This window comes from Rhinolophus sinicus, chromosome 6 (assembly GCF_057876585.1).
Source record: "Rhinolophus sinicus isolate RSI-liver-muscle chromosome 6, RSI-T2T, whole genome shotgun sequence".
Classification (NCBI taxonomy): domain Eukaryota; kingdom Metazoa; phylum Chordata; class Mammalia; order Chiroptera; family Rhinolophidae; genus Rhinolophus; species Rhinolophus sinicus.
This window is the reverse complement of record NC_142506.1, coordinates 20,964,942-20,989,218: the sequence shown is the minus strand read 5'-3', so window position 1 is coordinate 20,989,218 and position 24,277 is coordinate 20,964,942. Positions and strand designations below refer to the sequence as shown.

The 24,277-nt window shown below is 34.5% G+C and overlaps 1 protein-coding gene and 1 pseudogene across 5 annotated transcripts in view; one reads left to right on the top strand and one right to left on the bottom strand.

Annotated features, from left to right (window-relative positions):
• Positions 1–24,277, bottom strand: part of CSMD3 (CUB and Sushi multiple domains 3) — a 1,092,836-nt gene that overhangs the window by 16,296 nt on the left and 1,052,263 nt on the right. For all 5 annotated transcript variants that reach the window (XM_088798979.1, XM_088798980.1, XM_088798981.1 and 2 more), the window contains 3 exons: positions 10,267–10,378; positions 6,571–6,750; positions 3,809–3,874 (listed from right to left, as the gene is read on the bottom strand). In XM_088798979.1, the coding sequence (XP_088655105.1) occupies positions 3,809–3,874; positions 6,571–6,750; positions 10,267–10,378 (358 nt within the window). The remainder of the gene's footprint in view (positions 1–3,808; positions 3,875–6,570; positions 6,751–10,266; positions 10,379–24,277) is intronic.
• On the top strand, positions 20,298–21,072 carry LOC109454553 (TATA box-binding protein-associated factor RNA polymerase I subunit D pseudogene; annotated as a pseudogene).

The following is a 24,277-nucleotide window of genomic DNA, read 5'->3' as shown; positions in this document are numbered from 1 at the left end:
AACACCCTCAGCAGTTGAGTTTTTACTGACTCTTTCAACCAGCATGATTGTTTTTTATGATAATTTAAAAGCAATATAACACAAGGGTTAGGAATGCAGGTGCCGGAATTAGGCTGCTTGCATTTAAGTCCTTCTTCTCCGATAATAAACTGTATGGTTTTGCAGGAGATTACTTCACTCTCTAAACCTGAATTTCCACATGACTAACATGGCATTAACATAGAATTTTTAGGAAGATTAAATGACATAATGAATGTGAAGAGTTTAGCTAAATACTAGTTGCTATTATTAATATTATTATGCAGATAAAATAGGGAAACTGTAGATTTTTATAGCTCACTACACAGTTGCTAATAAACATATATTTGTAGACATGTAGTTAGTATCATGGAAAGTCCATAATCCTGTGGCATTTTCCAAATCATCCTTTTAGTTACACTCCCTCCCCAAACCTCACACTACACAGCTATGCTCTGTATATAGGGGGGCCTTACTTAAAAAAAAAAAAAAATCAACATAGTGTATGGGTAAACAGCCCTTGATTGTTACGTGCCTTAAAATTTTTTCAGCTTAAAAGAAGTATATCTAGAACAAGTTTGCAGGAGGGAGTAACAAGCTAACTTGCCCTGCATTACAAAAATTAGGAATTTGGAAGTAATAGGCTCTTAGCTGTAGAGATAAGAGGAGGAGCCAGAGAGAGATACATTTTAACAGCAGTGCCTGGCCAAGAGTAGGTGCTCAATAAATGCTGTTGTTTCTCTGACTGTTCATTTCCCCTGGCAGGTACTGTGATTATCCTTTGCCACCTACGAACTTTAAATGAAAATCTGCTACACCTAATGATCTTGTCCATGGTGCTTGGGGAAATTAAGGAGTGTTGGCTGAAGGAGATGAAAAAGAACCTCAATGTCAGGAGAAAATAACAATGGAAAGAAGTAGGTAGCAGCTGCAGCAAAGTACATTGTATCAGGATTAATCATTGATGTGATAGTAAATATTTAACAACAGACTCTCTGGAAAAAAAAAAAATGTAGTATGCTGATTTCTATGGTGTAAATATTCCCATAACGGCAGATTTCAAACTACCAACATGAAATCACTTAAGGTGCGGAAGAATGCACAGAAATGGCCATGATGAGCCTCTACCTCCCTCTCCCTTTCTCATGCCAACACCTCCCTCCCCCTTTTCTCACATAGACCTGAGAAATGTGACTCACCATAGGATGGGAGAAACAGACACTATTTGGTCATTTATATATCTATGTATAACGGAAATGAAAATACTCCTTTCGATTACTGAGTTTATTTTGAGATTTAAATGTGATTGTGTATTTGGCAGTTCTCTGTAAACTCTAAAGTGTCATCCAACTGCCACTGATGTGGATTTCAATGAAAAGGAGAAAGACAATGGTCATGATCCTTTCTTCCAAGACATATTTGAACTTAAACTTTGCTTCATAGGCTTCCCAGTGTTGCCAAATAGAGTATTATGCTCCTGACTTTGAACTGTTGCTGTATTTTATTCTTTTTACTGTGGAATAATCTAATCACTGTGTCGATCTGTGATTTTAAATGAAATGCTTCAAACGTTTTGCCATTTAAGACGACATTGCTCTAGAGCGCTATAGATACTTTTACTCAGGTTAAAGAAACTCCTTTCTAAATTAACAGACTTTCTAAAAAATTATAAATAGATGGTGAATCATAAAATACTTCCTGTGAAAGCACTGAAATGATCATATTTTATGCATATAATCTCTTAATGTGATATATTACTTTTTAAGGATTATTTAACAAAAATATTCCTATACCTCTATCATGAACCCAATTTAGTAATGAGGTGCCATCTTTACTATAATGTCTTTGATTTGCTAAGATTTTATGTAGATTTTTTTCATCTATAATCTTGAGTCAAATGTGCCTCTAATTTCAATTTTTTTATGTCTTTATCTGAGTTATTAGAGTTATGATGGACTCATAGAATGAATTTTATTGACTCAGAGTCAATAATGAGTTTTAGTAACCAGAAAATTTTCACTTTGTTTTTTATATAGAACTACCTTTGTCTCTGTTTACAATTTTCTATTGAATCTTTGAGGTTTATGTGTTTGTTCATTTTTATTACATTGATTTCTGCTTTCTTTTGGTTGTTCTGTTACACTTCTATATTTTCTTAACAGGGAAACTTAGCTCACTAATTCTGAGGCTTTCTTCTTTTCTACTGTAAGAATTCAAGGGTATAAATTCCCCTCACAACTTTTCTTTTGCTTCACTTCCCAAATTTTGATATTTAGATTTCAGTATAACTAAGTTCTAGTGTTATTTTTCTTTTCATTTCAATTCTGTCTTTAATTCATGATTGATTCATCAGTATTACTTTTGTTCTTAATTTGCAAATATTCAGGAATTTTAAACAATTTTCTAATTTTTATTAACTTTCAATTGCATCAGGGTGAGACTAACTTTGCTTTAAATTTTATGTAGCTATATTTATTACTTAATATATAATCAATTGTTAGAGCTACTCCATGTGCATTTGAGGAAAGTATATACTCTAATTATTTCATGCAGAAATCTTTATATTTGCATATTGTCCAAATTTTTTAAATTGTCTTGTTAAGTTCTTCCATATTCTTTTTTTATTTTATTTTATTTTTTTGTCTGCCTGATTTAGTTATTGGTGACTACTGGCCATGTTTTGTCCAGGACATGCCAGGTTTACACTTGATGTGCTGGAGCTATTATTCAGAGCACTCATCTTCTCCCAGGTAAAGCATTTCCCTTGGAAAATTCTGTGCATTGATTGTTATGTTTATCTAACTCCATTGCTAACCTTCCTCTCTTATGGTGACTTATTATTTGACTGCCTTAGTGATATTCAGTCTGTTTTTGCTCAGTGTCAAATAAATCACTGTCTCAAAGTTTTGTGGGTGCTCTAGTTTTATAGCATGTTCATTGAGAACTTCTGAACCCAAGTGAAATTAGATCCTGTCACTGCTCCTGGCTTAATAAGATTGGACCAAAATGTCTCCAGAGTAAAGCTTTGACATTAAACCTTTAATTTTATTAGTACTTTATTAGTAGTGAAGAATATTAAAAACACAGCTGTCATATATTGAGCCCTTATTATTTGTTAAGCACTTTGCACTTAACTTCCATGAAGTTCATTGATAATAATCAAATCGTTATTTCTTTTGTACAGATAAAGAAACGGAGGCTAAGATATATAAAATAACTTTTCCAATGTCACAGGACAGGAAGTGTATAACATGGGAATTACATCAAGGTTATAGGACTTCAAAGCCCATATTCTTAATGACTATACTAGATTTTAAAATTTGCTTTTTAAATCAAATAATTGAAAATAGGTTGGCAAAGTTCTAGAAGTTCCTAAACTTTTACTCTCATACCAATTGTATTTGGGTCCTTTGTTTCCTTTGTAAAAAAAGAATAAAAAGCCCGTATTTAAAAATTTTATATAACATCTCATTTTTTATTTTAATATTTTAAATGAAATATTGCTATTATTATTTAGTCATTTGCAGATACTCCTGAAAGGAAATTATATAGAAAGAACTATAAATAATATTTTGAAATATTAATATTTCAGTGTTATAGTATTAATATCACAGTATTACACTGCTTAAAATTCAACATCTTATAATATGAATTATCAAATTCCAAATAACAAATGCATAATTTTTGCATACTACAACATATTTTTCTAAGTATATAGTCATTTTGTCAAGAAAATAGTAGATTACTTTTAGAAATCATAACATCTAGAGTAACAAGTGAAATTACTAACCGCTTAGCTTTGGGCTGGGTGTTCCTAGTGCAGGTCTAGGATCTTTCACCAATATTTTGGAACCAGCTATGTAAATAAATGAAAAATGTTTTGAAAAGTTAATATAATTAATCACACACACACACACACACACACACACACAATGTAATGCACTGTCATTTTTTTCTCTCTGATATAGCATACAGTTTTCTGAAAAATGTCCTGTTCATCATAGCATCTTGGTCCCCAATCAACACTCCTGTTGCAGAGGTAACGTCAGCAATTACACCCATTATAGACCAGTGGTATAAGGGGAAGATTAGTGGTGCCATATCATTTTGAGATATTGTTTCTTATTTTAGAAGAATAAACTAACATGGGACCCATGGTCGATTCCAACATAAAAGCTGAGAGCTGAGAGTATGTTCCTGTTGTAAAACGGCAGAAATCATTTGTGCAGGATTCATGTTTAAGAAATAAAAATTATTAAGATAGCTTGTGGTGTCATAAGAAATTGGGTGGACTCAATGGTGAAAACCTAAAACTAAAGATTTAAGTCAAACAAAAGGTAGTCCAAAACCAAGGAAATCATATGCAGTGTGGTGCTAGATGTGCCTGGAAAACTGTAGGAATTGTGACAGACAGTGCTTGTAGACCATGTAAAATCTTAGGTCTTTATCCTAAGCGCAATGTAATGTCTTTCAAAGGTTTGAAGGGGGAGCGATGTGGGTGAAGAGCACTCTGGCTGAAAGATGGAGAACAATTTGGAAAGGAATGGGTAATGATATGGGCAGAGAGTTAAGAGGCTGCTGCAGTAGTCACAGTAAGGAGAATGCTGAGTTAGACTACTAGAGTAGTATGATAAAAGCAGAAAAGTGGAAAGACAAAAAAGCTATTGAAACCAATGTGGATTTATAAGGTTAGGAAGATGTCAAAGATGACTACTAGATTTCTATGTACTGTATGATGACAGCACCACTGAGATAGGGAACACCAAAAGAAGACTATGGTGAAGGGAAATTTATAAGTTCGGATTTGCATTTACTGACTATTGAAATGTCTGTGAAGAATTCAAGAAGAGATGTCAAGTAAGTAACTGAACATATAAGTCTGAAGCTAAGAGAAGATGAATGGGTTAGAAATATTAATTTGCAAATAATCTCCATAGAGAAGACTGTACTGTTGAAGCCAGTGACTTGAATGAAGTCACCTACAAAGATAATATAGAGTAAAAGGAATAGATGGCTAAGAACCAAGCCTTTAGAAAATCATGGGTAGAAAAGAATAAGTTTATAAAAGAAATGGAGAATCAATAGCCAAAATCATGAGGGAATAACACATTTAGTTACTCAACAAATATTTATTGAACACTTTTCATATACAAGGCACTGATCTAGATGTTAAAATTATAGTTGTAAACACTTTGAACGAAGTTTCTGTTTTTATTGAGATTATATTCTAGTTTGGGAAGGGCTGATGAAAGGAAAGGAGAGTAGAGAAAGACAATGACAAGTAAACAAGTCAGAATAAGATCTCACATTGTAGGAATTTCTATCACGAAACCTTTTTTAAAATAAAAAACCTGAGTAATGTTCTAAGAGAAGAGAGTAAACACATTTAAAGAAGGATAAAGTCTTTAACACTTGTGAATGCTGTAAGAGATCAAGAATTAGAAGGTATGAAAAAAAAATGAAAAAATAAAAGGAAAAGAAGTTTACTAATGACCTTATAAAGAATTCTACAAAACAAAACAAAACAAAACAAACAAAACAAAACAAAAACTTCCTTTACTCCTTTTTCTGGAAACATAAGTCTATTCTTCTGGCAAACTCCTTACATCTTATCCAGATAGGGATTGTCTTGATCCAGCAGCAACATGGGTGCAAACTTCATTTAGAATTGGTGAACATACCATGTCACTCTAGTTAAGAAGTGAATTTGAAAATGAACTCTGTTCAAAACTGTAACATTCAGACTCCTGAATAGAGTTTCCAGGACGACACTTTGGGGAAGACCTTTTCTACCAAGGTTACTCTTCCAGAAGGGTTGACCCCAGGGACTCTGGCAGCAATTTTCCCTACTGTGGTGGGTTGACTAGTGTACCTCCAAAATGTATGTTCACTAGGAACTTCAGAATATGACTTCATTTGAAAATAAGGTCTTTGAATATATAATTAGTTGGGGCTTTTGAGGTGAAATAATCCTGAAATAATCCCTAACTAATGACCAGTGTCTTTAAAAGATGAAGGGAGGACATACAAAGATTCATAGGAAAGGACATGAGAACATGGAAAGAGAAATTGGAATGAGGTAGCTATGCGTGAAGGAATGCCAAAAATAGCCAAAAGCCATCAGGAAGACATAAGGAATTATTCTTCCCCATACCCGTCAGAGGACACATGGCCCTGCTGACACCTTGATTTTGGACTTCTGGCCTCCAGAAATGAGAAAATAAAGTTCTGTTCTTTTAAGCCACCCAGCCTGTGGTACTTTGTTATGGTTGGCCCTAGATAACTAGTACACCTACTGTGGATAGAAAACTACAAGAAGTAATAAAGGAAAGAAGGAAACACAGACCATGGTCAAGAAGCTATAAAAACCTGAATAATATTTGTTTGTGCCTCTGGGTCCAGAAGTGTCTACATCACTCCTACTTTTGGAGTTGGCCAACAAATTTCCCTTCTTTCTAAGCTAATTTGAATTCATTCTTCTGTCTTTTGCATCTGAGGAAAGTCAAAATACTACAACATCTTCTGCGAAAAGCAGAAAGAAAGAAAACTTACCTTCACAAACAGGAACTTTTCCAGTCCAAGTGTTATCAGATCTACACACTCTATGTTCTGTTCCACCTGCTAAAAAAAAGCCGGGCTGGCAGGTATAAATTAGCGTATACCCATGGGATGGAAGGTCCATTCCTACTACGTTCGCATGAGCAGGAGTGTCCGGCTGTTTACAGCTGTGGGCTATATTAAGAAAAGAGAAAAAAAAAAGTTATTTCTTTTTTTTTTAAATAGACATGTTAAGAAAATTTTGAGACCGGAATCAATATACATTATTAGAGGTTTGTTAATACCTTCATACAAATATACTGTTAAATAGTTATTCTAATGACTCAAGGGAAATGTATGAATATAAATATACATTTTGATTTCATAGACTAGCATTTCCTAAATAATCATCTGTGGAACATTATATTAATAGGTAAACCAAGGAGAAAAAAAGACTGTGAAAAATTAAGCTCATAAATATATTATTTTAAATATCATTATTTTAAAGAGTTACAATATTATATTAGCATTTTAAAGGACCTAAAATCTCCCACAGTAAGATACCTTTCAATGTCTGTCAAATTCAGATTTTTTTATACCAATTTAGGAAATATTATTTTGTGATTTGTATTATATTTATTTTAAATTTAAAAAAAACACACACAAAAATATGCTTTCTAAAGTTAAATCTAACCACAACTCATTAAGTGGCTCTGACGTTAAAACTTCCTAATGTAGAAAGTACACCTTAATAATTTTTTCAACAAAGAAGCAAAAAACATACAATGGAGAAAAGATAGCTCCTTCAATAAATGGTGCTGGGAGAATTGGAAAGCCATGTGCAAAAGAATGAAACTGGACTGCTATCTGTCAATATGTACCAAAATTAATTCAAAATGGATCAAAGTCTTAAGCATAAGACCTGAAACAATAAACTGCATAGAAGAAAACATAGGTACTAAACTTATGGACCTTGGGTTCAAAAAGCATTTTAGAATTTGACTCCAAAGGCAAGGGAAATAAAAGCTAAAATAAATGAATGGGACTATATCACAGTTAAAAGCTTCTACACTGCAAAAGAAACCGTCGACAAAATGAAGAGGCAACCAACTGAATGGTAGAAGATTTTTGCAAACAGTGCCTCCGATAAGGGGCTAATATCCAAAATATACAAGGAACTCATGAAACTCAACAACAAAAAAAACAAACAACCCAATTGAAAAAACAGGCAGAGGACCTGAAGAGACATTTCTCCAAAGAGGACATACAAATGGCAAATAGACATGAAAAAATGCTCAACATCACTAATCATCAGAGAAATGCAAATAAAAACCACAATGAGATATCACCTCACCCCAGTTAGAATGGCTATCATCAAGACAAATAGTAACAAGTGTTGGAGAGGCTGTGGAGAAAAAGGAACCCTCATATACTGCTGTTGGGAATGCAGACTGGTGCAGCTCCTATGGAAGGCTATGTGGAGGTTTCTCAAAAAATTATGAATAGAATTACCGTATGACCCAGCAATTCCTCTCCTGGGTATCTACCAAAAAATATCTGAAAACATTTATCCATAAAGATACGTGTGCCCCAATGTTCATTGCAGCTTTATTTACGGTGGCCAAGACATGGAAGCAATCAAAATGTCCTTCAATAGATGAATGGATAAAGAAGTTGTGGTATATATACACAATGGAATACTATTCGGCGGTAAGAAAAGATGAAATAGGACAGTTTGTGACAACATGGATGGATCTTGAGATTATAATGCTAAATGAAATAAGTCAGACAGAAAAAGCAGAGGACCATATGATTTCACTGACATGTGGTATATAAACCAAAAACAACAAAAGAACAAGACAAACAAATGAAAAAACAAAAACTCATAGACACAGACAATAGTTTAGTGGTTACTAGAGGGTAAAGGGGGAGGAGGGGTGGTAAATGAGGGTAAAGGGAATCAAATATATGGTGATGGAAGGAGAACTGACTCTGGGTGGTGAACACACAATGGGATTTATAGATGATGTAATACAGAATTGTACACCTGAAATCTATGTAACTTTACTAACAATTATCACCCCGATAAACTTTAATTAAAAAAATAATATAATAATTTTTTTTCATGTATGGAATTTTCAGGAATTTTTGGGTTTCTATGCTAACAGTATTTTTTATTCATTTAACTTTTTGTCTCCTTTTCTCCATGTTTCCTCCCACTCTTAATTTTCTACCTTGATTCCACTGTACCTATACTTAAGGCACTTCTTGGACCTCCCCCCTTTCCCCAGTTTCCTTGTTTTGAATCTTTTAAAGGTTATCCCTTTCTCAATTAGAAATAGATGCTACAAAAATTTCTCCCTAAACAAGACGATATTTCTGATTATTTGTTCATAAAGATTCTTAAAGGTGGTCTCTGAAAAAAAGTGTTCTGTGGACAAATTTGTTTGGAAAAAAATTTTCCCTGTGTTGCACATTTACAAAGCTATAAACAACATCTAACATTTTTTACATAATGTAATAAATATTGTAGAACATGGTTTATATTTAATGTAATTCAGTTAATGAATTTAATCCCAATGGGGGAAATAGTGCGAAGGATAAACACAAATCGTCTGTCTCTGCTGTATTCTTAACCCCACATTATGCACTTAATAAAATTCTGATATGCTTTCCAGTAGCAGAAGCTGTTTAACTCCATTTAAATCATCATATCCCAAATGTAGGTCATCAAAGAATCTTGGTTTACTATGAAATACCTAGTTACATCCCACACAGCTGTTCACACTCTGAATAATTCTCTTTTACATTTTGCCATTTTTAAATGTAAACCAAGCAGACATGTGACATGACTCAGTGGAGTATTCTAATGCTTTTCAGTAAGCTGCAGGTCCATAGGGGTTCCTGTAATTATTTGGTTGGTTTTGAATAGAGCTAGTGTACATTCACAGTACTTACTTGGACTTCGGCAAATCCTAAAAGCTATAAATCATTCGACTTCTGCTTACTCTTTATTTTTTCCCCCCAAGAGGATAATAATTTTAAAAGATAGGGAGGAGATAAAAAGAGGAACTAAAAGGGAAAGAAGAGATAAGTAACTCAACAGTTAAAATCTATTTTTAATTATAAATCAGAAAAGACTGTTTAGTGACCTTGCACTTTGTTAAAATTGAATCTGTTAATAGCAAGTGTTCTCAACTTAAGAATATTACACATTCACAAGCTCCAGGAAATCCTGAAGTAGTATTAAAAATTTTGGTCCAGGTGTTCACGCATATTTTGTTCCATGTATATTTCTAGCTTTCCTCAGATTCTCAGAGAGTTTCACAAGTGATAAAATTAAGACTCATTATGTTGGAGCTTCCTGTATCTCAGAGTATTTCAGCTTCATAGTACAGATCTATGAATCTAAACTATAATCATCATCTCAAGTTACCAGGTGACCAAACTGACCACCATTACAAGAGCTTTTCAAAAAGAACAAAATCGTGCCTCATGCCATCTGATTCCTTTAGAAAGAATGCTTCCCAATGAGCACAGGGTTATGATATAGTAATACAATTATATACATGAATTATGTTCTATAATAGTATAAAAAATCAACGTGATACATTTGTTGTGTGGATATAAATTTATTTTCACAATTAGAAGAAAAAAATGCATATAAATTCTTACCCATGATACATAGAATTTCTAAGCCACAGTACTTACGTGTGCACTCAGGCTGAATTCCACTCCATGTAAGGTCAGGAAGGCAAGTGCGTGTTGTAGACCCCTGGAGAAGGTGTCCTTTTTTGCAATGAAACTGTACAACACTTCCTACCTGTATGAAATTACAGAGAAAAAACAAATGTCCCAATGCAACTTCAAATATGGTAACAAACAGAAAAAAAATTTTGGATGAGAAATTGCTTTGAAAAGAAATTATGCATAGTAGAAGTTGTAAGGAAAATAATTTGAAATATGATTTAAAGTAAAATTGGGAGAAGAATATAGACTGAAGAAAAAAACTTAGATCTCTTTTTGTACATATCATCATCAAATATTTAATTACCCAAATGTACACATAAGTGCCAAACTGTTTGCCATAATATTAAGAAAATATATGATACCAAAAGGACAATGAGCTACATATACATACAAGATAGCAGACAGACAGACAGTTAAAGATAGAAAATGACGGTGAATAAAGGTAGATATGGAAATAAAGATAACTAACCTAAAGGGCAAATTAATATGGAAGACAGTAAATGTAATATGAGATTAGATGCAATAGTTTACTGATGGTAAAGGTAATAGAATTATGCAATGGAAGACATTCACTTTGAACTACGTTTTAAAAAATGTGGGATTTATATGAATATATAGAACAATGGTTCTCAAAATGTGGTCCCCAGACCAGTATCCTCAGTATTACCTAGGAATTTGTTAGACCTTACCCCAGACCCACTGAATCAGAAACTCTTAGGGTAGAGATTAACTTGTGTTTTAACAAGCTTCTAGGTGATGTAATGAACACTGAAATTTGAGAGCAACTAATATAAAAGCAGAAAACATAAGAAAACAATGAGAAAATCTCTGGAGGTTAAAATATGCATCGTATGATTTAGGAATAAAGAGAGTACATTTCATTGTTTGGCATAGGTAATTCACACAGTGATCAGAGAAGTTGGGGGTAAAATGGGACGCAGTAAAATAGAGTAAAAAATAAAACAGACCCCAGAGAAATGTATACTTGACTTGAAATTTGGACCTGATCTTACTTGAATGGGAAATATATATACACACATATATATACACACACATATATATATACATATATGTATATATGTATATAGATATACATATATATATATATATATATATATATATATACACATACATGTATATGTATATATATGTAATATATATGTCATCTTTGAGACTTAATTTCCCATCTAGAAATAAAGATGATGGCATTATTTGTCTTGAAATTTGTGTTAAGGATTAAATAAAATAGGATATATAATCCACTCCACAACAGGATGACACATTAAGTTTTAAATAAGTTCTAGCTATAAATATTAAATCAGAAACATAAGTAAAAATCATTTTCTGAAGGGTCTCAAATGGCAGTCTACAGCATTTGAGATCTTTTTAAAATAGAAACAAAGGTGCTAAAGCTTTCAGAGCAAGTAAAATTTGTGTAGAAAATAATTGAAAAATGAACTAGTCACTGTATGGAGAAATTATTAAACAAAAAGAATGATAAACAGTAATTATGAGGCTGGTGCTGCCATTTTAGATTTGAGTGGATAAAAGTTGCACAAACTTGTGGAAGTAGACTGGGGAAAAACGTGGTTTACTCAAAATATTTTACAAGGGAAAAACATCAGGATTTATTAAATGATTAGAGGTGGAGGACAAGATCCGGGGTATTTAGGATCTGCCACTTCAGCCTTATCAAACAATTGGAGTCTGAGACTGCTTCATTGTTGCCTTAGTGCTTATCACAGAGACCCTGTTTTCTGCTTTCCCTCTTAGTTCCTACTCACACCTGCTAAAGCAACATGAGGCTAAGCCTACTGTAACTTAATTTAATACAAGATTCAATTTAAAAACTAGCTATATTCCACCACTTATCATATTCTCATCATTTCTCAGAACTATGCCACACCAGAAACATTCAATTCCAATAGTAATTCTCTTATAACAACCTTTATCCTTCCAGTTATCTTGCATTGTGTCTTCCATAACATCTTAACCTCTAGGAGACCTCTTATCCGCTTAGTGCCCTATTTTTGTCCAGGGCTACTATATTGTTCAACCCCAGGGAGCATTTTTCACACTGTATGCAATATAAATGTTGTCCAAATTGTGCTCAGAGCATGCCATTCACATGCTCCCTGAGGTTATGCAATCTGGTGCTTCAGATTTTGTCTTTCTCGTATTGCCTCGATTGTGTGACTGATCAAGCAGATTTTGTAATTCTGTCCGTCAGTCAAAGAGTTTTACAAAATCTATTACTTCTATCAATCTAAAAATCCTACTTTAGGCTAGATCTCAGTGAATGATGCCAATTTTCATCCATAAATCTTCCCTCATTTCATCTATCCCCAAATACTGACAATTTTACCTCCTAAATCTTTCTCAAACTATCCCTTTCTCTCTCTCTCCTCACTTATATATCCTGTTTTAGTCCTCAACATTTTTTCTACAAGCTTTGGTTCTCAAACTGTGTCTGATACAATAATAACCAGGAGGACTTAACACAACACAGAGAGCTGAGCCCCCATCTAGAGTTTCTGACTCTGTAGATCTAGGGGAGACCCAAGAATTTGCATTTTCAAAAAGTCCCCAGGTAATACTGCTACTGCTGCTCAGGGACCACACTTTGAGAACTATTGTCATATGTCTATTACAATAATCGTCTAACTTGTCTCCATTTTTCCAATCTTGAACCCATCAAATGTATTTTCCACACTAAACTTCAGAGTGATCTATTCAACCTGAAAGTTTGACCATATCATTATCCTTCTTAAAACCTTTATAGGCTTATCACCCAAAGGATAAAGTTACGTCATATTAACTTGGCAGATAAAAACTTCCATAACCTGACCACTGACCATATCTCTAGCATCATCATTAGCCACTTACTTTTAGTCAAATTGTGCCCATATAATATTGAATTTTTGTAGTCCTCTGAATGCATGCATATTTCCATTCTATTCTTCCTACATGGAATGCCTTTCCCAACTTTCTTTACTTAGTCTTATCCAAAAGATTTAGCTGAGAGAATATTTCTAGAAAGCTATCCCAGCAGCAATCCATTAGGAAAACTGTCCGTTCTATGTGCTTCCTTAACACCTTTCAATGGTATCAATGTTATCACTTATCCTATGAAGTCATCTATTCCATCTGACCCACATACCAAAATGTTAGCTTCTCTAGGCCAGGGACTGTGTGTTGCTCAACCCTATGAACCAAGAGCTTACAAAAGAATCATGACTTATTTTCCACTCAGTTGTAGGAGTTGGTGGTTGCCAGACTGTTAGAGTGCTGAGCCTGGGAGGTTGCTGGATGCAGACCTCTGAGGCCTGGGCTACAGGCCTCGAATATGCTGCTGAGCCCCATACTGAGTCTCTCTTTGTTGGTGCCAGCTATTTGCTAACCTGGATGGAAATGTGGTTAAAGCGAAGAACAAGTAATGGATAAAACAGTTTTGAGAGGGACTTGGGGAATGCATATCAGGGTTTCTCTTGACTATGTAATAGCATCTGATTCAGCTATGGAAATTGAAAATCAAAGGAGCCTCCATCGGTGAACAACACTGCCTCTGTGGAACTTGTATTTTTCTTGAAAGATAATTTGCGATAACCCTTCCTCTGGTAGAAGCTTATTTAAAACTCAATGTGGAGTAATGTCATAAAAATGGCAGCGTGAGGTGAGCCTCTTGAAATCTCCCCTAGAATTTTCAAAAAATTGAACAACTATAACTCCACAAAGGACTCCCTGTGCAGCAAACAGGCAAGACTAAAAGGCACACAACAGAAATAACCTAATGGTGGGCAAATTGCACAAGCAGGGGAGGACGGAAAGGAGAAGTACAGAGACGGGGCCACATGGGTGCAGGACCCAGACCTAGCTCAGTGCTCTGAGCTCCCTGCATCCCAGAACTACTGCAGCTATGGGAGAGAGAAGAAGTTGTAATGCTAGGACTCCGTTTATGGCCCACAGGATTGAGGGGACAGCATATAACACGGCTGAACCCAACGCTTACAGCAGAGACCTCAGAGCAAAGACTGAGGGAAGAAGGCTGAAAATGGTAGTTTAAGGCCTCACTGCCATAGACAACAGAAGCCTTAGGCACTGAGACTAGCCGCCCCCTCTCTATCCTCCCAGAGCTTGTCCCGCCTCTACCTGCCCAGTGCTAGAAGAAGAACAGTAGCAGTGTCAGATCAAAAGAACAGAATATTTGCAGTTCTGAGAACTGTGGTCCGCAGACACAGATTTGCAGCCCAACAAGTTCCGGCAAAGGGGAGGGAACTGTGGAAGCAGGACTGGCTGTGATGGTGGCTGCCACCATTACTCTGGGCCAACTCTCACAACCACCCCACCCCTGTCCCTACCTATCTGGGCTGATCGCTGCAGCAGTGAACAGAAATGCTGAAATGCTCAGGCTCTGAATCTGGTGCAGGAAGAGCTTTGGAACTTCAAAAGCTCTCTGCATTTCCACATGGACGTGGTGCACTATGACCCAGGAGAACTGTTAACAGAAGAGAAGCCCACCTTCCAGGAAATTCCCCCATTGTGTGGGAAGCTGGAATAGTGCACAGAAAACATAACACTGCAGTGTGAGAAAGAAAAGAGGGCTGCAGTCAGAGAGAAAATAAAACATTATACCAACACCTACTGGAAAACAAAAGAACGACCTCTTTCTAACAACCTGTTGCAGAACCCACTCCTGTAGATGTCTAGGAAGAGAAATAATAAATCAGGAATTGCCATGAATAACAAAGGCAACAAGACAGCTCAGAAACAAAGTGAAAAGTCTCCAAAAAAAAGGAACTTAAAAATATGGAAATATGTGACTTAAATGACAGAGAATTCAAGATTGTAGATCTTTAAAAACTCAACGAGATGCAAGAAAACACAGACGGGCAGTTTAATGAACTCAGAAACACAATCAAAGAACAGCACGAACATTTTACCAAAGAGATTGAAATTTTAAAAAAGAACCAAATAGAATTTCTGGATACTAAGTACTCAATACAAGAAATGAAAAATGAAATAGCCAGCTTAGGCAGTAAAGTTGACCAGAGGGAGAAAAGAATCAGTGACATCGAAGACAGAAACCTGGAAATTACACAGATAGAAGAAGAAAGAGACTTGAGACTAAAAGAAATGAAAGAACTCTACAAGAACTTTCTGACTCCATCACAAAGAGCAATATAAGAATAATGGGCATACCTGAAGAAGAAGAAAAGGAGAAGTATATTCAAACAAATAGTCAATGAGAACTTCCCAAACTTGTGGAAAGAACTGGATCCTTGAATCCAAGAAGCAAATAGAACTACCTCAACCACAACAGGCTTTCTCCAAAGCACATTGTATTGAAGCTGTCAAAAATCAATGACAAAGAAAGAATCCCCAAGACAGCCAAGGGAAAGAAGACGGTAACCTACAAAGGAAAGCCCATTAGAATATTATCAGATTTTTCAGCAGAAACTCTACAAACCAGGAGGGAGTGGAACCAAATATTCAAACTATTGAAAGAGAGAAATTATGAGCCAAGAATAATATACCCAGCAAAGATATCCTTTAAATATGAAAGAGGAGTAAAGACCTTTCCAGACATACGGAAGCTGAGGAAATTTTCTAATACACGACCTGCACTACAAGAAATATAAAGGAGGCTATTCAACCACCATCAACAGGCACAATTTGTGGCAACCAAAACATAACAAGGGGGAGACTAAAGGCCTGAACTGGAATATGGGAATGGAGAAAGTAAGCATGCTGAAGAAAATGGAATATTCTACACATCAAACTTTCTTTTACATTAACTTAATGGTAACCACTCGAAAAAAAAAAAAAAAAAATCCAGAACTGAAATATATACTGCAATAAAAGAAGAAACAGAGGGAAAAATAATAGAATATCACCACACAGAAATAATAGACAACAAAAAGGCAAAGAAACAATAGAGACACAGTCTTACCAGAAAACCAAAGATAGAATAATAGGAAATCCTCACATATCAATAATAACCCTAAATGTAAATGAACTGAACTCACCATTTAAAAGGCACAGAGTAGCAGATTGGATCAAAAAACTAAACCCAACCATATGCTGTCTCCCAGAGACACATCTCAGCTACAAGGACAAGCATAGACTCAAAGTAAAAGGGTGGAAATTGACACTCCAAGCAAATGGTATCCAGAGAAAATCAGGTGTAGCCCTACTGATATCAGATGAAACTGACTTCAGGGTGAAAAAAGATAAAAAGAGACAAAGATGGACATTCCATAATGGTAAAGGGGACATTACAACAAGAAGACATAATAGTCATCAATATTTATGCCCCCATTCAGGGAGCACCGAAATATACCAAGCAACTACTAACAGAACTAAAGAGAGAAATTGACCACAACACAATTATACTAGGGGATGTAAATACATCATTGATTCTTATGGATAGATCATCGAAACAGAAAATAAATAACATACTAGTAGACCTAAATGACGCATTACATGAAATGAACATAATTGATATTTATAGAGCACTTCATCCTAAAACATTAGGCTATGCATTTTTTTCTATTGTACATGGAACATTCTCAAGGATAGACCATATATTGGGACATAAAACTAGCCTCAGCAAATTTTAGAAGATTGAAATCATACCAAGCATATTCTCTGATCACAAGGCTTGAAATTGGATATCAACTGCAAAAAGAAATCGGGAAAAACCACAAATGCATGCAGATTAAACAACATACTTTTAGAGAATGAACGGGTCAAAGAAGAAATTAGAGGAGACATCAAAGGTACATAGAAATAAATGAGAATGAAAATATATCCTACCAAAATTTTGGGGATGCAGCGAAAGCAGTTTTAAGAGGAAAATTTATATCATTACAGGCCTATCTTAAGAAACAAGAAAAATCCCAAATAAGCAAACTCACGTTACACCTTAAAGAACTAGAAAAAGAAGAACAAATAAAACCCAAGGTCAGCAGAAGAAAGGAAATAATAAAAATCAGAGCAGAATTAAATGAAATAAAGAACAAAAAGACAACAGAAAAAATTAATATAACAAAGAGTGGGTTCTTTGAAAAGATTAACAAAATTGGCAAACCCTTGGCTAGACTCACTAACATAAAAGAGAAAAGACACTAATACACAAAATCAGAAATGAAAAAGGGGAAGTCATCACAGATGCCACAGAAATACAAAGGATCATCCAAACATACTATGAAGGACTATATGCCACCAAATTCAATAACCTAGAGAAATGGACAAGTTCTCAGAAACAGATAGCCTTCCTAGGCTGAACCATGAAGCACTGGAAAATTTAACTAGAAAGATGACCAGTAATGAAATTGAATCAGTCATCAAAAACCTTCCCAAATGCAAAAGTCTGGGACCAGATGGCTTCACCAGTGAATTCTACCAAACCTTCAAAGAGGATCTAATACCAACCCTGATCAAACTCTTCCAAAAAATTGAAAAAGAGACTGTACTCCCTAACTCATTTTATGAGGCTAACATTACCCTGATACCAAAATCTGGTAAGGATAACACAAAAAAAGAAAACTACAGACCAATATCTCTGATGAATACAGATGCAAAAATCTGAAAAAATTCGAGCAAATTGAATGCAGCAATACATTAAAAAGGTTATTCATCACGACCAAGTGGGGTTTATCTCAGGGGCACAAAGATGGTTCAACATATGCAAATCCAATGTGATACAACACATAAACAAAATAAAAGACAAAAATCATATGATTGTATCAATTGATACAGAAAGAGCATTTGACAAGATACAACATCCATTTATGATTAAAACACTTAATAAAATAGGTATAGAAGGAAAATACCTTAACATAATTAAGGCTATATATGCCAAATCCTCAGCTAATCTCATAATTAATGGTGAAAAACTGAAGCCCTTTGCTCCATGTTCAGGAACACGACAAGGCTGTCGCCTATCACCTCTGCTTTTCAACATAGTGTTGGAAGTACTCACCAGAGCAATCAGGCAAGAGAAAAAAAATAAAAGGCATCCAAATTGGGAATGAAGAAGGTAAATTGTCACTCTTTGCATATGCCATGATGCTATACAGAGAAAATCCTAAAGACTCTGCCAAAAAGCTATTAGAAACAATCAATGAATACAGTAAAGTTGCCGGCTACAAAATCAACATACAAAAGTCCATTGCATTCCTATATATTAACAATGCAATCTCAGAAAAAGAAATAAAAACAAACAAACAAACAAAAAACAATTAATTTTGCAATTGCAGCAAAAAGAATAAAATACCTAGGAATAAACTTAACCAAGGATGTGAAAGACCTATATGCTATAAGGCATTTCTAAAAGAAAACTATAAGACATTTCTAAAAGAAATTGAAAAAGACACAAACAAATGAAAAGACATCCCGTGCTCATGGATTGGAAGAATCAACATAGTTAAAATGGCCATATTACCCAACGCAATAACAGATTTAAAAGCAATCTTAAGAAAAGAACAATGCTTGAGGTATCACACTCCCTGACTTTAGTTTGTACTACAGAGCAAGAATAATCAAAACAGCATGGTATTGGCAGAAAACCAGACATGTATACCAATGGAATATAACTGAGAACCCAGAAATAAAACCACATAAATATGGACAGATAATTTTTGACAAAGAAGCAAAAAAACATACAATGGAGCAAAGACAGCCTCTACAATAAATGGTGCTGGGAGAATTGGATAGCCACGTGCAAAAGAATGAAACTGGACTGCTATCTGTCACCATGTACCAAAATTAATTCAAAATGGATCAAAGACCTAAGCATAAGACCTGACACAATAAACTGCATAGAAGAAAACATAGGTACTAAATTTATGGATCTTGTGTTCAAAGAGCATTTTATGAATTTGACTCCAAAGGCAACGGAAGTAAAAGCTAAAATAAATGAATGGGACTATATCAAACTTAAAAGCTTCTGCATTGCAAATGAAACCATTGACAAAATAAAGAAGCAACCAACTGAATGGGAGAAGATTTTTGCAAACAGTGCCTCCGATAAGGGGCTAATATCCAAAATATACAAGGAACTCATGAAACTCAATAACAGAAAAACAAACAACCCAATTGAAAATGGGCAGAGGACCTGAAGAGACATTTCTCCAAAGAGGATATACAAATGGCAAATAGACATATAAAAAAATGCTCAATGCCACTAATCATCAGAGAAATGCAAATCAAAATCACAATGAGCTATCACCTAACCCCAGTTAGAATGGCTATCATCAACAAGACAAGTAGTAACAAGTGTTGGAGAAGCTGTGGAGAAAAAGGAACCCTCATACACTGTTGGTGGGAATACAGACTGGCGCAGCCGCTATGGAAGGCAGTGTGGAGATTCCTCAAAAAATTACGAATAGAATTACCATATGACCCAGCAATCCCTCTCATGGATATCTACCCACAAAATCTGAAAACATTTATACATAAAGACAAGTGTCCTCCAATATTCATTGCAGCTTTATTTACGGTGGCCAAGACATGGAAACAACCAAAATGTCCTTCGATAGATGAATGGATAAATAAATTTTGGTATACATACACAATGGAATACTATTCGGGGGCAAGAAAAGATGAAAAAGGACCATTTGTGACAACATGGATGGATCTTGAGATTATAATGCTAAGCAAAATAAGTCAGACTGAAAAAGTAGAGAACCATATGATTCCACTGATATGTGGTATATAAACTAAAAACAACAAAACAACAAGACAAACAAATGAGAAACAAAAATTCATAGACACAAACAATAGTTTAGTGGTTATCAGAGGGTAAGGGGGGAGGCGGGTGGTAGATGAGGGTAAAGGGAATCAAATACATGGTGATGGCAGGAGAACTGAGTCTGGGTGGTGAACACACAATGTGATTTATAGATGATGTAATACAGAATTGTACACCTGAAATCTTTGTAACTTTACTAACAATTGTACCCCAATAAACTTCAATTAAAAAAAAAACCCAATGTGTTCCTTACTCACATAAACAGAGGCAAAGAAACACTATTAGAAAGTTTATTCATTCACTTGAAAGTGTTTAAGCAAGAGAGTTATCCAGTGATTCATGTTTTGAACAAAGACCATTGACTTTTTTTTTTTTTTAATTTATTGGGGTGACTTTAAAATCTATTTTTGAAATACTTTGTTAAAAAGAAATGTAAAAAGGGGAAATATAAGCCTGTAGGAAGAACAATAAGAAGGTCAAAAGGAAGGAGAAACACTAGAAGGTCACAAGTAACTAAATAATTTAAAGATAAAGGACCTGGGTTCCCATTTTTAGAATCAGAGAATGAAAGAAAATTATTACCTTTGGAGAAAAACTTTAACTTTTGAGTAAGCAGTGGCAAGAGGATTTTTTAACTGCCTTGAAAAACTGAAGTGAGAATACCACCTGAAGGAATCCTTGAAACAGATGAATATTGGTGATTTAGAAAAAAGAAGACCTTGATAGTCATAGATATAAATATTTGGTTGACAATGAATCTATCTCTCCTATTGTAGTCAGCAGGAGAGAATGAGTTTGCAACAAATCTTGAACATGACAATAAATGTGATATCAAATTGGTGGAGAATAATTATTTCATAATAAGTTCTGAATTACCAAAGAAGGTAAATATATATTTAGACCAAGAACATAGTGAAGGAGCTGCTATGTTTAAAAAGAGAGTAGCAAAGTCAAAAAATATTGGACAGAAGACAGAGTACGATCTGAAAGAGATACAGGAATACGGGGTATAAAACATATATATAAAACAAGGGTTTTATCTTGAGAACATAAAGTCTGGACTTAAAGGACCCTAATGCAAATTTGAAGAAATAGGGTCGCAGTGATTACAGTTGGGGAATTTTTGAAGTATGTCCACATTCAAGTGGAGATCAAAGAAGCCCCACTAAAAGAATTGTGGATTGACTGACCTGACAAATGTGGTTGCGCAAAAACTATTTTTGAAAGAAATTGAGACTCAAATTCAGAAACTAAGGCAATGGAAGGAATCACTTTAATAACGGGAAATTCCTTAAATAAAAATTCATTAACTTTAAAATAATTGTGCCTATGTTATACATAATAAAAAAAGAACCCTTTATACTTTTTGCAGAAAGTCAGCATGTATGTTTGGCTCCAAATTTCTCTAATGTATTCTGTGGAGGGAATAAAAATAAAATTTACCAGTTAACAAAAAAAAAACCAAAACAAAAAACAGTGTCTTGAAAATATTGGATCAACTGAAGGAATGGGGACAAATAATTTAATATAAAATTATCTGATTACTTTAAGGTATTTAATATGTCTATTATTTAAGGTGCCGTAATATCCCCTGTGTACTTTAATGAACATAAAGTTAATAATTATTTGTTCCTTGAAGGGTATATTTGGGTTATTTCATCAGATCTTTATATTAGTAAGATATGAGAGGAATACTCCTCTAAGTTACCAAAAGTAGCAACTGGCAGGAGCTGAGACTCAGAAATCCTGCGCCAGCCCAGGTCCCACCCATCCAGAGAGAAGACAGGTCAGGTCTGGCAGCTCCAGAGCAGCTGAGGGTCATGTGGGGTGGGATGGCGGATGGAGGGTGGCGGGGGCATGTCTATAGCCTGCCTTGGCTTCTCAAAGCACTTTGTCCAAGAAACAGCATTCATGCCACACTTGGCTGCTTAAAATAAAGACAGTGTTCCAAAAAAAAAAAAAGATATGAGGAACACGTTGGAAAATATTTTTCTTTTTCATTTTTTGCTCTTAAGAGTTTATTTCCTCATTCCTGTGAACGTTTCTAAAGTTACCATAAGTACTGCATTAGATATTAACGAGATAGTATAGAACTACAATATTTTAAGATGTTTTCTATATCACTAACACACTTCAAGATTTTTGTCAAATTAAGAAATATTTATACCAGATATCTAATATAGGTAGTTATACAAATTTAATAACTAGTTTTTTATTCATAATCTTTTGTATTAAAGTCACCAAAATATTTTCCAAATAGTAGTGCATTAATTAACAATTTTGTCAGTGGTAAATCCACTGAATAGAATATTTTACCTAGCTACCATCCTTTTCTGACTTGCCACGCCAGGTCCTCTGACTGAATAACTTCTAATACACACTCTGTAATTTGATTATTTGTAGAAAAATAAGTAACATCATAAATATTTCCATTATCCAATTCAAACAATATTGGAAAAAATAATTTATGTAAATTTTCCCACCAACATTTACTAATAGAAAGTGCTCATTGTATAAGCAATTATATACAATGTGAAAGTAAATATTGAAAATTATTTTATGACAGGATTTTAAAATCATCCATATCACGTTTTAATTATGCCAATGTTTAAATAACAATTATTTTAGATTGGCCCAAATTAACATGTTGTGTGCAAATGCAGTATAAAATATAAAGATATGTTTAAAAAATATGACTTCACTTCTTAAACGTCTTATTCCCTCTTTTCAATGTTATATAAGAGTACCTAAGTCATGAAATTTAGAGAGCTAATTGTAGGATTAATTGAAATGTTGCACAAATTTAGAACTTTCTAAATAAGATCTACCTAACCCTTTTATGCTATTTCATAGTAAATCACTTTTACTTTGCTAGAATTTTCATCACTGTATTTACATGTCTGATTTTTAATATCACGTTTTGTTTAACTGGAGCATGCAATACAGTTACTAACAACTTTCAAAATGTATTTATAATTAGGACTTCAAAAATTTATATGCTTTCTCTGTAAGATATTTTAAACAACTAATTTATGTTTATATTATGTTGTATTAAACATTTTACCCCAAAAATGGGTAATAAGAGTTATACATAAATTAAGGTCAATAAAATTGAAGTAGAAAGCCAAAATCATAAAAATAAAGGGATAACACATGCACTTAAGATAAGATGCAAAGGGTTTTCACCTAGCATTGATGTAGGAATATTTTTCCTGTGATTCCCCAAATGATGTAGATGATTTTGAATCGCCGGCAGCTTCTGGGTGTAGGCCGGAATCATGTATCGTGAGACAGAAGAATGGAAACATGGACCCAGGAGTGGCAAAGAGTTTCAAAAAGAGGATAGTTTATTGAGAGCAAAGAGTCAGAGCTCCTAAAGTGGAAGGGGGTCCCGAACCCCATGACTGAGGTAAAAGCTCTTACTTTTATACCTTCCCTTGCCTGCTTGAAGAAGGGAACTGTTTGAAGAAGGGAACTGATGCCTTCTAATGATATTCGTCTACCAGGTGTGTTCTGCTTGCCCATCCTAAAGGAATTAGCAAAGTAGCCCACTCTTATCTATCAGATCTGTTCCATTTGTCAGGCCAAAAGGAATTTTATGATTAACCCCAAGGCCTGTTACATTTTATCCTGGAGTGAGGAGTGATTTCAAAACCTGGAGTTTTAGGATATAGCCATCTTTGTTTATTCCACCCGGGGCCTCCCTGTCTACCTAGGGACATGCTAACTATCCTGTATCAGCATCAATTTTGACCCTGAACTTTCTGGTTTAAGAAAAATTGAATTTCAAGGTATCTTGTGAGTTTGTATTAAATAAATCAGAAGATTTTAATTTAAAATTTTGAATGCTATGGGTTTTTTTGGTTTCAAAATTCATGTCATCATATTCATCATTTAAAGTTAATAAAACACTAAATAACATACTTAGTGCCTCATTAAATGTACTTATGTAGTAATTTGGATTATAAACTAGAAATCACACATAGTCATTATGGTTATTTTGGTAGGGTTAAATATCTTAATGTTAAATATCTTGGGGTTAAACATCTAAGAGTCAGTTTTAAAACATTTCATGTGTATTATAGCTTTATGTAACAAGCCCTAACTCTAAATAATGTGTCTTCCAAAGCCCAGAGCTCAATTTAAAGAGTGATACAGTAGTTAACGAAATGTGTGTTTGGCATTTACCCCATAATTAAACTAGATGTTATATCAATC